Source organism: Balearica regulorum, chromosome 21, assembly GCF_011004875.1.
Source record: "Balearica regulorum gibbericeps isolate bBalReg1 chromosome 21, bBalReg1.pri, whole genome shotgun sequence".
In the NCBI taxonomy this organism is placed as follows: domain Eukaryota; kingdom Metazoa; phylum Chordata; class Aves; order Gruiformes; family Gruidae; genus Balearica; species Balearica regulorum.
The window spans coordinates 6477242-6495261 of NC_046204.1; the positions used below are offsets into that span (position 1 = coordinate 6477242).

General features: G+C 39.4%; 1 protein-coding gene across 2 annotated transcripts in view; it reads right to left on the minus strand.

The window, feature by feature from the left end:
* LRRC38 (leucine rich repeat containing 38) overlaps positions 1-18020 on the minus strand; it is a 61306-nt gene that overhangs the window by 14284 nt on the left and 29002 nt on the right. The window contains exon 1 of one of the 2 annotated variants that reach the window (XM_010310809.2): positions 1173-1815. The exons of the other annotated variant lie outside the window; for it this stretch is intronic. Coding sequence (XP_010309111.1) covers positions 1173-1800 — 628 coding nt within the window. The 5' untranslated portion in view covers positions 1801-1815. Of the gene's footprint in view, positions 1-1172; positions 1816-18020 lie in introns of those variants that run through there. 2 annotated transcript variants of the gene reach the window in all.

An 18020-nucleotide genomic window follows, 5' to 3' on the forward strand; every position in this document is an offset into this window, starting at 1 on the left:
CATTAAAAAACTGTTACCTAAGGTCACGAGCATAGGAAGAACTTGAATAACTGACTACGTACTCTGATGATCAAGGAGAGAAAAGAGTTTTGAAATTTGTAGGTTCACTGACTTTCTCCCTTTTTGTCTGAATTCAACGAAACAATTACTTGACCTTAACCCATTCTCCTGAGCTCTTCTCCCCCAGCCTTTTAGCTCTCCCCATCTTCTGCACAGACATCCCCCCTCAGACACAAGTGATTTCATGTCAGGTAATACTTGCATACCCTCAGCAGCCCTTACAAAGTTTTTATGCTCCAAGCAGTTTGCCTTCTGCGAGCAGCTGGGCAGCTCAATGACATGAGTTTATGCCCTAGTGCTTGTTGGGAGGCATGAACTGTGAGATGATCTGCTAAAGCTGGATTAAGAGAGGCTTTGGGGTCGGGTGGGAAATGGGAGCAAGAGTTTGGATTCTCTACACATGGCAGTCTTAATACTTTTCCCCCCTCCATGCTTTTCTGAAAATTACTGGCCCAAATACCAGAATTATATATCCGCATTTTGAGGTGTTCCAGAGCCACTTAGATTTATTCCTAATACAGGAAGCATATTAGGAAGCATGCTGTTTTAATGAAAATTAAAACAGACCAAAAATAAAGCTACTGAAGAGTTTCAAACACAGGATATCACAACAAAATACTTCAAGGGAAGGGCTGACAACCAGTTGCATAAAATAAGGATTTAACTCTTCTGTAGCAGCTTTATAGCTGATCAGTAAAATGAGGGAAAAATCAGTTCTCCTGAGGAGCTGGCACAGAATATTTAGCTGCTCAAAGGGCTTATTGTAGAAAATATATTTACCAGAGAGAAAATGAAGTCTGGAAGAGTCCCAGCTCTGGGTTGAATGAATTTGAAAAGGCTCTTTCACTGCCTCTGTAAGTTTAGTGTACAAATCAAAATTATTAGGGCTTAATTTTTAAATTTTATTTCTTAACTGGGAGGAGGACCTGCTGCTAAACAGAAGCCAACATCCTTTTAATGGACTCATTTGTTGAAAACATGCAATTACAGTTTGACCAAAATGCAGTTTGGGTCACTGCAGGCAGCACACAATTTGACCAAGAACCCTCCTTCCCTCTGAGACAGACATACAGAGAAACGGACAGACTGCGCTGTAAGCCACCGAGCTTTACCTTTCTGGAGCTTAGATGCATTGTCCTGTATCCAGCTGAAAAGATTGGCAAAGTCACAGTCACAGACCCAAGGGTTGCCCTCTAAGCGTATAGTCCGCAGGGAGGGAAGCGCTTCTAGGGCTGCCACATTTAGGCTTTGTAAGTTATTGTCATTCAATTCTAACACTTGGAGCTGTTCCAGGTTCTCAAAAGCAGCCTCATCCACATCCACCAGGTTATTGTTTCCAAGGCTCAATTTTATCAGTTTTTCTGCTGATTTGAATATCCCAGCATCAAGCTGCGTTAAATTATTGTAGCTTAAGTCTAAATACACCAGTTTGGTAGAACTGCTAAAAGTGCCCTCTTCTAAAGAGGTGAGGGAGTTATTCCTGAAGTCCAAATAGACTAGGTCTCCATAAAATATAAAGAAATCAGCTGGTATCGCCTGAATGTTGTTATCAGCTATAAGAAGTTTCCGTACATCCAATGGAAATTGATTAGGAACACTTGGGAGTCCTTGATCCCGGCAATCTATGGTGTGGTAGTCCATACAGCTACAGACAGCAGGGCAAAAATGACCCACGGGTAAGAAAAGCAGGCAGACAAAGACAGAAAAAGGCAGAAGGCAGAAAGGAAAGCATGGCAACATCCTCAAGGATTTGAGAGCTGTGATGAGCACCACTTCTAAGAGAAAGACATTTTGCTCAGCTGAGCAGCAGTGCCTGGTACTTGTGTGTGTGTGATTGTATCCAGGAGATCACATATCATCACAGATCCGATGGCAGCAGTCTTGGGAGGGGGGAGGGAGAGCGACTGAAGGAAAGAGGGAGGGAGGCAAATGTGAGGATTTACACTGTCAGAATATTATAATGCTGTACAGTGTAAGGGAAAGCGATGATTGGGTAAACGGAGGATCTTTCAAAGGACTCCCTTGCTTTTCTGAGCTAAAAAAAGCTGAGAGCCTGTTTCCATATTTGCTGTATATTCCAGCAAATGGGAAATCACACCTGATCCTGTGACTCTGACAGCTACAGCTTATGCTTAAAAAGCCCTTCAGGTAACAAACCACGATGAAATCACTTATTTTGTTTCTTCGCATGAGCCTACATCAAGGTGACCAATGCCCTCTGGAAATGCAAGTGAGGGTCAGGGAAGTATCCTGGTTGACTGCTAAGGAATGGTTTCCCTTTCATTTGTAAAACAGGAAGCAGAAGAGCAGCAAGGGCAGTGGGGGGGTTGAAGGCAAGCCCAAAGACAATGAACGCTGACCTGTGCTGTTTCTGAATACCTTCTCAGCTTTTACAGCAAGCAAGTTAATGATATCTAAATATGACTCACTGTCTTTTGACCAAGAAGTATAACCTACTGCTGCAACAAGGAATATTGTCTCAAAAGCGAGGGGGTTTTCCACCCTTCCTGTTTTAATGACCAAAACAGCTACTTTCTAATATGGCACTGGTAATGTTGGTTGGGCCACATAAAAGTGCAAATTGTGGATCAAATCTTCAGCTAGTTAGAACTGAACAGATTGTCCTCATTTTCAGGGGGTTGAAATATTTGACAATCGATCTGCTTGTGTCCCATGGGACAGTTGAGATGATTTTGCAACAAGGCATCTCTGTGTTTTTCTGACATCCCCAAATCCACACCCAGAAAGGTAAGTCCTCTGCCAGCTTAACTCCATCCCTCCCTCTTTATGCACATTGTGTCAGCAGACGGAAATGGGACTCTAGTGCTTGGGCCACACTTCTGCGCTATGAGGGAAGATTTTTCTAAAGAGATTGTATTTGGGTGCATATGTTCTGAAGATTAGAGCACAAACTCAAACACCTTTGGAATGCTCATTCCTAGGTCAAAGAGAAGCCAGTAATCTTGATTTAAGGTCATATTTCATAACTGAATTCATCTTTCATCCAGGACAGGGTGCAAAAATTGCCTTCTAAGATAGCCTATCCTCCCAAGATACGTGCACTTAAACTCAAATAATGAAAGCAGTATTATCAACCTCTCCTTCAGTAAGTATGTAGAAACACTGAACTGCTGGGAGGGAACGAAGAAAGAGCCAGACTGTTCTCAATAGCGCCTACTGACAGAAAGAGAGGCTATGGGCACAGATTAAGAAACATCTGAACACAACAAAACACTTCTTTTTAACTGTGAGGGCGGTCAGACACTGGAACAGGTTGTCCAGAAAGGTTGTGGAGTCTCCATCTGCAGAGACATTCAAAACCCAACTACAGGCAGCACTGGGCAACCTGCTCTGACTCTGCTTGAGCAGTGGGACTGGACTAGATGATTTCCAGAGGTCCCTTCCAACCTCAGCAATTCTGTGAACTGCTGTTAGGAAGGGTTATACCTTTGGACATCTCTCTCACATTTTGCCACACACCTTGTTTCTAATTCATAGGTCTTTCAGCTAAACCACCTTGAGCCAGCCTCTAGATCCCTCCCATAAACACCCATCCTGCTCCAGGTGTCTTTTGTGTCTTGAATTACTTTTAAAACACCACCCAGAAAGAAATGGGCACAGCTTGCCTCTATAAATCACCAAGGCAAAGCCCAATTAAATTCCTGAGATGATTACTTAAAATATTTACCTTTAAATTACAGAGGAAGTGGAAGTTTGATAGGCTACCTCTGAATAAAAAACACATGCAAAACAGCTCTTGTGGTCAGGATTCAATGAATCAGCATCAACAAGTAACTGCAACTGGTATTTCTCATGCAGAATTGATGCTTTTTAAACTTTTAAGGCTGTATCTTACAAACACTTGTTCCTGCTGTAATTTACTGCTTTTTTGCCCCTAATTCAATTAAGGCTTTAGGTCAGAGATAAAGCTGTTCCTAACACAGGAAAGCAGAACTGACTTGATACCTTTTAGTAATGGTAACTTTATAGAGATCTAGCTGTTTAGTGAGGTTATGAACACACAGGACTTAAGGGTCCCTATGGCTCCTCCTATGCAGACCTACCCTTCTTCTATCAGATGTACAGAGTCAGAGTGACATTTTCTTTTCAAAGATGCCTCAGTGTTATTATGCCTATTTCACAGATGGGAGACTACCGACAATAAGGCACAATTTGTGAAAGATCCAAGAACATGTTAGTGGCAGGGGTAGGAACAGGACTCAGCTTCCCTAAAAATTCCACCAGCCCTTGCTAAAACTACCACTCCTTTCTGTAAGAAACAGACCTTCCTTTTGCTCAGCTGCACATGAGTTTTCTTTACATATTACCCTCTGAAGGGGAAGCGCTGTAAGCAACACTCTCTTCACAGCTTATTCTGCACACTCATATGCAGTTTGCATACAGTATCTGTGGAGCTTTCCTGTCTGAGATGTTTGTGAAGGGGTTGGCAGGAGACTAGGGATTACTATCAGGCTCTGGATATTTTGCGGTAGGTATCCTCTAGGTTTGTCAAACATCAGCCCTGCTCCCACAGCATCCAGGCACAGTTGCACTGCCAACATGTCCCAGCACTGATCTCCAGCTACACAAGACCAGTGCCAGCCATCACAGGCCACCTGCCATGGTCTGATACCTTTCTCTTGCCATCTTTGATTTCAGAAAGTTTCTTCTTGGCCTGTCTTTTTCTGTGTAACATTTCCTGTTTCAGTTTGTTCAGCTTTACTCATTCCTTAGCTATTGCTTACTTCTGTTCCTCATCTGTTTCCCTTTTGAATCTTTTGAAGTTTTGTTCACTTGCCAGACATTTCAGGCAATTTTGGATAGTGGGATGGAGACTCTGCAAAGCTTTCTATCTAATAAGATATTAAAACTTTACTACTTTAATTTTTCATTTGCATCAGTCAGTTACAGTAACCTGTACTACTAAATAAGGGGTTTAGCCTGCTGTCTCCTAAGTGCACAGCACCCTCTTGTGCCCTACAGGACAGCGGCCATTCCACAACCACTGGTCTCTTCCAATAACCTATTAGCAAGTTTTACCATACTCCTATAGTTTACCTATACTCTGAGCTTCACTTCCTCCTCTTCCAGTGGCCTATTAAAGAAACCCCAATCACTCCATGCAAGAAAATAAACGATACAATCCCAGTGGTGTTCCCATGTGCTATTTTTAGCGAGGCATACAGTAAGACACAGAGCAAGCCTAAGTAATGTATAGACCTGAGAAGAGAAGCAGATGCAAGGAGCAAAGCAACCTTCCAGTTCCCTGCTTGCACTACATCAGGGAAGCCAAATTACAAACCTATTGTATGCTGCCGCTGCTGTCATTTGAATTTCATTCTATCTGCACAGCTTGTCACATGTTTCAGCTATCCATTGCAGTAACAGGGACACTAGATCACGGATTTCCAATCACCTATTGGATCTGTTTGTTGGGTTTTTTTGAGGAAATATTAAAGTACATTGCAATACGAGGACTTTGGCTCCAACTGACACTATGATAAAATACAAAATTGCTCCAGTGAGTAGCCTCAGAAATAAAGATTTGCTTATAATCTAAGCTTCTTCAGTACTCCCAAGCAAAGCCTTCATAGCTTTCTCACCTGTTATCCAAAAATACTTCGATATTAAATTTTAGTTCATATAGTTTTGAAACAGCACAAGCTTCCCAATTAGAAATTCATGCCAAACAAAAAAATAAATATTCTTCTCTCTACACAGATGGGATCCCACATAGATCAAATCTCAACTATCAGCTCATTTATCTATGATCCCGGCTTCCAGACTCCCCTAAGGCAAGACAGACAGGCTGGGTTTGAAAAACACGCTTGTAAAGCAAACAGGGTAACAATTTCATAATGAAAGGACTATGGAGGAGTTTGTGTCAAATCTTTTCATGGAGAATGAGGAAACTAACCCAATTGATCTCCATACCTCCCAGTTGTAGGAGTTGAATAAGCACAGCACTAGGCAGGCTTTGGACTAAACCAAAGATCTAGCTTTCCATTCCTTTAATTTTCTATTCAGGATACCACTAAGAGAAACTTCTACAATAAAAGAGGGAGTGACAAGCCACACTGGTCCAGGATCTTCAGTGTGCTTGCAGTACCATGTCATGGCCAGCAGTAGGAAACTATCAGAAAAACTATCCACTTCCTTGCCTAGTGAAGTAACAAATAGTTTTGTAGAAAAATGACAGAGGTTTTGTTTTTCCCCGAGAAACTTCCAGCCCTCCCCTTAAAAGCAGTCAAAACTTCCCAAAATAATTTGAGTAATGGAAGAAAAAAGAGCGATCATAGTACAAAAACATATGAAGGCTTCAGATCTCAGCCAATAAATCCTTACTTACAAGAGACTGAAACTGAAAACTGTCCGTCTTCATTCATATTTTTGAACAGCTAATTGAGCATATTTTTCCATGAAGCAAGTTATTATTCCAGGCTTATGTTTCATTGAGTTAAGGTACATGTCACATCCAAGACTGCTGTACCAGGTGCACATAAGGATTGCAAAGGGGTTTCCTCCTCATTATCATACATTAGCAATGTGTCATGGGAACCAATGTTCAAACTTGAATGACTGACAGTATGTTAATCAATTAATCAAACACTGAAATCAAGTGCTAAACAACGTCCCTGAACAGAAGTCTCATCTTTAATTCTGATATTTACCATTTTGGCTTTAGTGCTTTTTTCTTTTGAGAAAAATCTTCCCCTGCTATGACCAGGCATGTTTTAATGAATGCAGCCAAGGAGCACCTTTGGACAGTTTTCCCTCTGATCTTACATCTAAGAAGGACTGAAAAAGCAGAAGAGAAGAAGGGTATATTGCTTTGCCTTACAATTTAGGAGATGATAGAAACTGTGAACTAAAGCTTGTAGTGCACCTGCCCAGTCCTTCACTGCTGCTCTTGCTGCTGCTGCCATGCCACTGGGAGGGAAATTACATCAAAATTAATCAACATGGCAGCAGCGATGATTGAATTTGAAAAATCTCAGACATCGCAGTTCAGCAGCCAAATGAGACCAGCCTAAACCCATCAAAAGACTTCCATCATCTGCTCTAGACAAAGTGGCTCATGCAGACATGTGGTCACTATCTTATTGTAAACCATTACAATCACAAAAAGCATTCACGAGAGAGAGAGAACAGTGTAAATTGTAGTTCCTTTTTCCCTCAGGAGGGAGTTTGTATCCAGCCACTACAGTGCAGTCAACCGCTTGCCCTCCTCATAGTTTATGTACTGGTCCAGATTTACCACACTTTAAAGCAAATTAAAGACAACTAAAAGTGAACATTCTCCTAAGCTGTTGAACGGAGATATGCTCATGTATATCCACTACTACTCTTGTATGTAATAAAGTCACAAGTAAAGCTCGTCTCAGGTTTCTTCTCAAACACTATTTAACCGGTCAGATTCACCACTGGGTCCGTTAAGATCTGAAAAACCTCAGGGAGATAAGAGATCTGAGCTTCTTTAGAAGCTCAGAGATTCTAAATAAAAGAAATATATAAGAAATCCAACACAGGATTTGTAGAGGAAAATTTAACTGCTTTAAAGTAGTAGCTGGGGTTGAACATAACTTTCATAGCTGAAACTTGTTTCAACCTGCAGCTAAGTTTCAAGCAGTGAAGCTAAACAGAGAAGGAAGTTTGAGCAAATTCTCAAAGCCTCGAGAAATCACAAAATTTAATTCAGCTGATGTAAAGCTAAGTAGATTGCTGTTTTTCACCCATGATTGCCATTATAAACATGGCATATTTGTTTCAAAAGACAAAACCCTAGTAATTCTCAAACTGATTTCCCCCAAATCGTGCACCACACACTCATTCTTTCCAGTCCTTCTATAGAGGAGAACTGCTTAATAAATTATCAAAGCATTCAGAGACTGAACGTGCCACTGTGCAATCTGGCTGAGCAGAGGGTAAAACATGACAAATGGTGTGTGTTCTGGTGAAAAGGAGATAGGTTTTCCTTCCTTACAGGGATGGAAATTATTCTGAAATATCTGGGAAGCAAATTTGTATTCTCTCAGCAGGAAGTATATAGTTTTAATTTGTACTCTGTGCTACCTAGAAAACCCTTTGGAGAGTTCTCTTTGTTCTAATGAATAGCAAATAGATTTACAGCAATTAAAACAGTTGACAGCTAACGTTTATAAAACACCACATATATCCTTGGAGTATAAAACCCCTCCAGATCATTAGGTCCGCACGGCACAGCAGAGTTAAAAAAAAAAAAACACACCTTCAAACAAAAACCCCCAACAACCCAAAACCTCCACAATAAACAAAAAAAAGGACTTGAATTCATTTTGCAATTAACATTGCAATATTAAAGGGCTGAATATCTTTTCCAGACCAAAGAAGATGGTGCACTTGGGAGGATTTTGTGCAAATTCATACCAAATATACACCCAGCAAGAAAACAGTTCCATCTACAAAGGCACCACTTAATTGGAGGTCAAGGTCTTTTAATGACCTTTTTAATTATTTTGATAAGGGGATTTCACAAAGACATTACAAGCTACCTTCCTTGGCTGTATTAATTTATTTGATGTGGTACAAGCTAATCACAACAGGGGAAAAAAACCAGGCTAGATCATCTAGATCTTTTTCCTAATGCAGAGGAAAAACGCCAAAGACAGTCAGTTGTGCTTACTTCCCTTCTCCCATCTACCACACTGACTATTGCTGCATACACTGCATGGATTTAAATATGCAGAGAGCATATTTGTATCAATGAGAATGCCAAGCATCAGTTGAGTGCTAGAAATAATGGAAATAATTATTACACCCTGCTGTTCCCCTTTACCATCAAAACATTTCATGAAAAATATAACTTAAAAAAAATGCTTAAAAGATCAGATTGTAATTTCAAAATAGCGCTTGAAAACTGCCCTTTGAAATGCATCGCACACTCATTAAGTTACGTGAACCATTCCCACAAGTGTGCAATTCCATATTTTACAGGTTAATTCTGAACAACTGGCCTTCTGCAAAATAATTACTCCACAAAAATGCATCCATCTCTGCACTGGAACCACACAGCACTAAGAAGTACAAAGGGACAACAAACAACAGATTAGGACTTGAGGCAAGACAACAAACACTAGAATCTTGCACTACATTCAAATGAAAGTAAACTGACAGAATAAGGGTGTGCAAATTATGTTTGTGTGTATGTGTCCATATCTGAATGGATGCATGTACAGTTCCTCTTTTTTTTTTTTTTTTTTTTAAAAAAAAGTCAAATACAGAAAATCCAGAAAGGGCAATCTAGAGGAAACAATTGAAAGTTTGGCCCTTACACTTTATCTGTAGTGCTCCTTCTGTAGACAGATCTGTCATCCTTTTTAATCTTATGTTAAATAAATCAATTTCCCTTTCTAAATTCAATAAATATCTAGTTCTTTCATATCCACATGAAGAACAAAACCAAACAAAATGGTAACAAAGATCCTTGAACCAATGGGATGAAATCCTCCAATACAAAGGACTTGTTTTTACCTTTAAAGCATAACATAAATGTTGAAAAGGCCCCTATACATATGCAAAAAATGTTTGCAAGATGACAAAAATTCATTATAGTTACGAATCTCTTTGTATAACTAAAGTATCTACAGTGCTGGTCATGGTAAATGATCCTGGTCATTCACTTGCCTTCACTCTAAAGCCATCTTTCTATCCTCTTACCAGTTTCCCTGGCTATACAGAAGTACAGCGGCCCTTAGGGAATGCAGGAATATTTTGACTTAATGCCTTCTGACATTTCACTCGCCTTGTTAATAAGATGGGTGAAACGTCAGGTGAAATTATATCAACCAGTGCAGCAATCCCCAAAAGGGAGATGTTTGGAGCCTTGTAATACTGCCTCTGGATTTGCTTTTCAAAAACATGTTGATAACCAATGCTAATTATTACAATGACTAGCTTTCATAATTGCTTCAGAAATTACTTACCTCACTGACAAGAAATCAGGGGTACTTCTCTGGTACTCAGTGATATCAGACACAACCTCCAGAATCTCGTTACAGTCACACTTTGATGGGTGTGTTAGTAACCGCTAGCAGAGCTGCTCTTTTTAACACAACTTTCAGCCTACATGGTGATACTGCGGTGGTACGTAGCAGTTTTAACTACTGGAACTTCAGTAGGACCCTTAGCATTGGGAGGTGGAGGTGTCTTAGTACTGGGTTGCACAATTCTGGCATCCAGGAGTTGTCCCACACTATGACACAGTGCAAGCACGCAAGGTAACTCACTGCCCATTGTCAGGATGCCTATCTGGTTTGTGTATATAATTAATGTTTGGATGAACTCCTTCATACGTCTGCTTATAGTCTTCTACAATTTTGAGGCCTGCCTAATTTCAGAGATATTAAAGCTGAGAAACATCACCAAAAAGATAAAACACAGAATCTCCTCCCTGGGGACTATTAGTGAAGTTAATGGGCATTAGTGCTGGCAGTACGCAGAGTGTAGTTCTCAGTTATCACAATCTCTGGGATGGTTCTACATTTTTTTTTTCTTTAGTAGTATAAAAAATAAATCAATCTCACAAAAATGAAATAAGTGAAGTCGCTTAAATCTCAAACTTGAAGGGAACCCAGAAGAAAAAGTATGTTTGCTTCAGGCTCTTGTAAATGTTTCACAAAGTTAATGGCACAGAAGATGAATATGGTAAAAATATTGTTCATGTGGCATGTAGTATACTCTCCTTTTTCTCAGGCTGTGCTATAAGCAAAGAGATATTTCTGGGATAATGGAATGGCTGCAGACTAAAAATAGAGAAGCCAAAAACGTCCAACAAAACACTTTCAACAAAAACTAAAATTGAAAAATTAATTTTAACTGCTAATTCCTGGGGTTTTTTTAGAAAGTGTTTTCAATTTTAACCAGGGATTTAATTTGTTAATTCTTACATTTTCTCTATGATATTCCTCAGTAGGATATCATCTTCTGAGTTTTCCAAAAAGTCATCTCCTATAACTTATGGTCAGAAATACCTTATCTAAGCATATAATGAAAGGTTCCAATTTATTTCTTGACATAGACACTTATACAAATTACTTAGTTCCTTCTGCTGAAGCTAGGCAAACACTTGCTAAAATTATATGTGTGGCTTCTTTTGATACAGATTTTATGTTATAAACACTTTATTTGCTTTTCCTGCAAATGCAAGTCTAGCTTTCTGCTCTTCCTTTATCAGGGAAGTTTTAATTGTTTTAAGGATGGTTGGAAGTTTTCTCAGTAGGTGCATAAAAGCAGTCCCATTATTCAAAACTACCACAGACAGTAGTGCTGTATCAGTGTCAAAGCATTTATGTGACTATCGTGGACACAGGCATGGAATAGCTGTCAAGGCATTGAAACAGCATCTGTGCAGTCCTCCTTAAAAAATTACCTGCCAATAAAAATCTCTGGAGTGTTTGGAGTTACTAACAATGAAAGATTTTGATGGTGGTGGGAGAGGTGCTTAGTTTAAAATGACTTTTTGTTACATTGCTGCTGTTGGGTCCCTAAAAGTGGGACCTTTCTTTTCACCAAAATGACATAAGTCATCACACGTTATCCAGCAAAGCTGGATATCTCCTCTGGCTACTATTCCAACCAGGTATTACGTGCTATTCTATGGGATGGCCAAAGGAATATAGTTACAAGTTGTACCACTGAGAAGTGTTTTAATGACTAGTTTTGGAGTAAGATGAACCATTGTAGATGCAATTTTGATGCTAAAATATATATATAAAACATCCAGTAAAGGATTACTTATTGCAAGTAATCAAACCACCTGTAATGATTTTTAGTTTGCTTTTAGGCTAGCCACTTTTCAGCAAACATAGTATACTGATATACTGTCACTGATAACATGGCTACTGGACATCACTCAGTAGAGCAGACACATTATTGTTTCTTTTAAGAAGTACTGTCTGGTACTGCCTGCTGCCTTGTGGCACATCATTATCACCTGAAGTGACAGAGGGCAAAAGCAGAAGGATGCAGGGTCACAAATGCTGAGCCGAGAACAGAGTTTCCTAATTTCTGAGGAGTTGCATGGAAGACTTACGTGCACACAGTTTTATGCAACATAAAGCAAAAAATCAGTCTAAACCCCAGCGTTTTACCTTTACTCACACTTACAGTGTAATACCTCAGGGCCTCAGTTTCCCTTTTTGAACAGGGAAGGGATAAAACTGCTATAAGGCTTAGGGATATACAGGGTATAAGATATGTGGATCTAAATCCCTTAATTTTGGAATAATCTTCTTTGATATGAAAGATGCTGTATTATCAATAGCGCTTGCAGGCAATTAAAATTGTTAATATTCTTTGTATTGTACTTGGTGTGCAGCTGCCTACGCCTACAAATACATGAATCATGGTCCTCTAATTCAGTTTCCTGCAGTGAAACTAAGAAGATATTAACATCCCAATAAAGAAAAACCCTCTTAATCCATTACTTCTATTTAATGAAATAATTTATAGAATAGAGACAGGAAGAATCTGCAAAACTTATTTCCACTCCTGATCTACTGTGTAACCTTGGAAAAGACACTACAGCACTAGGTGCTTCAGTTTCCCCACTGCTTCATATGGAAATAACTAGAAGCAGCAACAGGACGGAGCTTTAAAGTTAAATGATATTCACCTCAAAAGCTTTCAGCATTTCCATTTTAAAAGGCATGGGCTTTTAAATATTTATATTTTAACAATACAATAGTGCCTTGATCCGAATACGCATGTAGATGGCTTGGGGCTATTAAAGTGGTGAGCAGGCCTCCAAGAGAGCAACTATCTCATCCTCCTTTGTGTCCTAGAATTAGTTTATGCAAGACAGGTCTTGTAAATACAGAGCAAAGCATAAAACATTTATTTCCTAATTTAAAGCATGAATTAACTTACCCCTTAGATAGGAAACTCCTGCATTTGAACTGGCTTCCCTTCTCTCCCCCAAGTTATTACTGACAAGCTAATATCACAAAAAAGTGATATCATGCACTGGTTTGAGTAATGCAAAGATAAGGTCTATCTTTGTGGATTCCAGTTTAATCGCATTCCTCTAGGTCCACCTTCTACACTCAGACTGGGACTCCACCCCTCTACGCATTCTCAAGTTATCATTTCATTTTATCCAGATATAAATGATTTATAGTGTAGTTCAGAGAATAATCAAGCCCTGAATCTAATAATTTTTTAACTACAATGAACATTCATTAGGCGTTTTTGGTGTCCTTTGTTGGTCTTTTTTCCCTTGCTAAGATATTTATTCACTTTGTTTTTCAGGAAAAAATCCAATATTACAAACATTTGGAAAAAGTATTTGTAAAGCCATGTTATTAGTCTAGTATCTCCTAGACAAAGCATTCACAGTTGCAGCTGAGACCCTTTATTAAATTCAGTGCTGTAGTATCTCATTTTAAGAGATTACAGTACATGATTCAGCTATATGTCAGTGGAATAATACGTGAACAAATTTAGATTTTGGAAAATAGCTGAAATATCCATGATCCCCTCCTGATTTCAGTCCCCGGTTTTATTTTCATTTGAGGTAGGCTTTGCCCCATAATAAAATTCTTCAAATTACTGGTATCTGTTGAATTTGGTTGTCAGTCAGAAGGTGAGCTGGGGTCACCACAATGACTGTCATTTCAAGAAGACCCATGGTTTCTACTGCTGAAAGATTACTATGCCTTATTTCTCTCACTGAACCCTTCACCAAAGCATGTATTTTCATAGCCATTTGGATGTGTAGCCAGGGTGGAGAAACATCCTGCTGCTCGAAGATAGGATAAAAAAAATTGCAGCCCAGAACCTTACGTGTCTGGAGCATATTTCCCTGCTCAATTTCCCCACTGGGACTAGGGAAGTGGTGGAATCCAACCCCGCAGTGAGTGCATTTTAAACAAAACAGTACCTGTGAACATACCACTCCCTCTCGTGGCTGCAGAGCATTATGTAGATGGTCTCTTTCTGCCTATTCACTTCTATTATTTATAGATAAATCCCAGTTATACAAAATGTGTCAGAGTCAGGAAAGGCTGCTGGAGAACACCACTCTGCGCTCACTCCTTATCCACAATCAGCCTTCTTCTCTGCCCCTGCCTGCTCTCCCCCACTTTGAAACACAACTATTCTTTCTACCAGTTTTTGTTCATCTTCGCACTTCCTTTGTGAAGCCACTTATTCTTGGGGAAATGATTTGTATACAAAAAGGAAAAGAAACCACATTCTTTTATAGGTGATTCCTCCCTAAAATCAGAGTTGAAATGGGAATTTTGTCATGGAACTTAATGGGGGTAGTATTTCTCATTTATTCATCCATGTGCATTTAATTTCTTCTAGAAGGCACACAAGCTTATTGAAAGAGACAATTACTCATTTACAGAAAAACTGGCTGTATCCATGTGCTGTGTGTGCCTTACTCTGCCCATAGCCTTGTAAACCCAGGCAAATCCTGCCCCATGTGAAGATGCCCAGAGAGCTGATGGCCTGGCTGCTGGGACACAGTATGGCTTGAAACAGTACAGGAACTGTGCTGGGTTCTGCCCAACGCCAAGCAGGTGTGATCTCGGCCACGTTGTCAGGATTACAACATTTCTTGGTACATTTTCAGCACACTAACACAATGTGTATTTAAAAAAACGAGGACATGTAAATTCCTAATGACACATACTTGCTTTATCTGTATAAACTCCCTAGAAAAGCAGTGAAAGTCTTTGAACATATTAAGCAGCAAACTCATAGACCCATTCTGTAGTAAGTGAGAAACTGAGTACACAATACGTGTGGTTTTCCCCCCTTTTGGCTCCATTGCTGTGTTGCTTTCCTTATATAACTGTTCTAGTTAAAAGAACACTCCTGACCTAAGAAAACCTATGTCAACCTTATAATTTTTTGTTAAATACATGGTGGTCATCCACAGGTTTAAAAGTAGTAAAGAGTGGGCATTCCATATTTAACTCTGAGTCACTCCATTGTATGTCACGTAGAGACAACTGCTGGCAGACTTTAGAAAGACTTTTTCTGGATGAAGTACTTACTGACAGAAATCCCAACTCTGAGTCCTCGGGAACATGCCTACTCCCTACAATCAGCTCTTACACTGTATGTAACCTGTCGCATTCAGTGAAGTTTATGTTTTCAGGACTGTGTCCCCAGAGAACTGCACTCTCTTAGAAGAAAACTTTATCCAGAAAGCAGCTGAGCAGCTCCACTCCAGGGGTCTTTATAAGCCACCAACACACATGGCCTCTTGAGAAAGGCAGTGTAGACTGTCCACTACATGTGTCCTGCCCCCTTCAAACCAGTACTTTGCTTCAGGTAGGCAATAGTGTTACTTTTAAAAAAAGACTAAAATTCATGCTTTTGTTTTAAACGGCCTGAATTCATCTGCTTCTAATGAAGAGCCTTACAGTATGAACAAAAAAAATTCAATTTTGAAATTATAAAAGCGGGAAATAGTGTCACCTCAACACCAAACCACAGACTTCAAAACACCATAGAGAAATCTTGACATTTTACATAGATCAACTCACTCTTACGTAAAAATACTGTGCAGCCCTCTTTACCCTTTTCTTCTCCTAGTCCATCTTAATCAAATCTTTTTAGAAATGACCAAAATGACATTGTGGAGAAAAGCAGCTTGTACAAAGAACAATTGCCCATAAATCTAAAATGAAACTATTGCAAGTGTAGATGCATACCTCTTTTCCCTTAAATAGTAGTTTATTTTGAGAGTCAATTCAACATAGCTGGATTTCCTAGCTAGGATGGAACCTAGCTGCTTCAGAATTGCTCTCTCCACCAGACTGCTGTGTAGCCCAGAGGTACTGGGTCAGTGTGTGCCCATTTATCAAATCATAAAATATTTTAGGCTGCCTCTGTGCCCCACAGATTGCAGCACTGGATTGTGAACACTGGTATATATTGATTTCAGTGAAACTGATTGTATCAGCTGAAAATCTAGCCTCATCTCAAACTGACTGATAAATATCGCTACTAATCTAGCTTAAGATCTCCAACTTCAAGTATTGTTGTAATTTTCTGATTCGGTAATCTCTCTTCTCTACATCTGACAGCTAGGGTTGCTCACACATCTGTGCACATAATATTTTACAGTCAGGAGCACAGATGGTCAAGGAACAGGATTTGATTTATAGTTGCTTATCTTCAAAATAGCTGCATAATATGAATATTTGAGTTTGTCAATACTAATACCAATCCCATTCTATAGGACACATTTTACTTTTCAAGCAGTGAATTCTTCTTCTGTCTTATATCAGCTGCAAGTCTGACTTCACATCAAAAGCAGTGTTCCTGTCAGACACGAAAGGCTGCCCGAAACAAAGAGCGTGAAAGCAGCATCTTCTGTTTCTCCCATTCCCTGATAGCTGCCCAGTGAAAAACTTCTGGATTGCCATTTTAAAAGCTAAATAGAGGGTAATATGTATTCTCATATCTTGCATACAAAATGAATTTCCAGAAATCAGAAACTAAAAGCACAGTGACTCAAAACCAAAAGCGACCACAAAGCCATAGCTATTTAAGGCCTACGCAAATCAATGAAGAGATATGATGGACTTCAACTTTAACAATTTGTGAATAAGGGAAGGTTAAAGCCATTTCTGAGGGCAAGGGTCCATATGCAAAAGCCTTATAAGAATCTTTGACTTCCATGTAAATAAGCCCAAAAGATGGGAACATAATCATCCATACTCTGTTTAATAACCACTATGTAGACCTGAGTATGTTCATGTACATGCACAGATGACTTCTCTCTATGTACACACCTATAAGAAGGCCACACGAATGTCTCATCTCTTGAAAAGGAATATCCAAGTTACCCCTCTACTGTCCCACAAAGTCCCACAAGTTGTCAGAGCCCGTAGCACGATCACAGATTTGAATATCCTGGCTTCTGCCTGACTTACTACAGAATTTTCCATCAATGTACAGCTCCATGTGCTGCTAGATTTTCTCTTTCCACAGTACCATCTCCAGTACAAGCAAAACCTTCACTTACAATGTCTCCAGTACAGAGAAAGTAGATCCATAGTTTCCCTTCCTACTCTTTTGCTAAAAATACACTCCAAAAAAGTGTAAATTAAGCATCCAATTTGATAATATCCTTTGCAAATCTGGTCTGTAACTTAAAAGATACTGTCTCTTTCTGTTGCCAAATTTCCTGTTTCTGTACCCCAGGGGCAGCTGTGGGCCCTGCAAAATTTGGTCAGAAGCATAAAACCTGTTTTCTGCAAGCTTTATTAATTTTCAAGCTATTTCCTGTTTTCCCTTTGCAGCCAAACCCATCCCCTTTTGGCAGGTACTGAAATACAAAAACCACCCAATTCAGTTTGAGGAAATGTTCTATTACTTGAAAGAAGAGACCCAGAATGATAGTTACATTTTTTCATTACCTGCTTTCAACAAGGCAACATTGCTTTACTGTGAGGTAATCTTTCAGCAAATCATGGTGTATAGAATTGGCCATCTCAGTTTTTGAATCCTTTACATAGATTTACTCTTAAAAAATATCGTGTAAGTCACAAGCAGAGAGTGTCCACAAAACAAATTCTTCTGGAAGTGGAAATAGCAAGCGAATTCTATTCATAGGTTGCATTTTTCATAACTGATGATTAGGCAGCTTTTGATATGTAACCCAAAACTGTACAAACTATTTTCCGTCCAGTTTGAGACACTAGAGCCTCAGTTCGCAGACGGGACAAGCATGCACAGGCTCAATTTACAGGAGCTCTGTGTGTTTGGCAGTCCTGAACATCAGTCCTAGAAGACGCAGGTGTCCTCAAAGGGTTTCTAAAAAAATCAAACACCAAAAAACAATCAAATATCAATTCTGGTAATACGGCCCTAAAAAGTTTAGGCCTTGATATGTATATAATTCCTTGTGTTTTAGAGATAGCTGTAGTGAAAAGGGGAATCATTCCTGAGCTATTTCA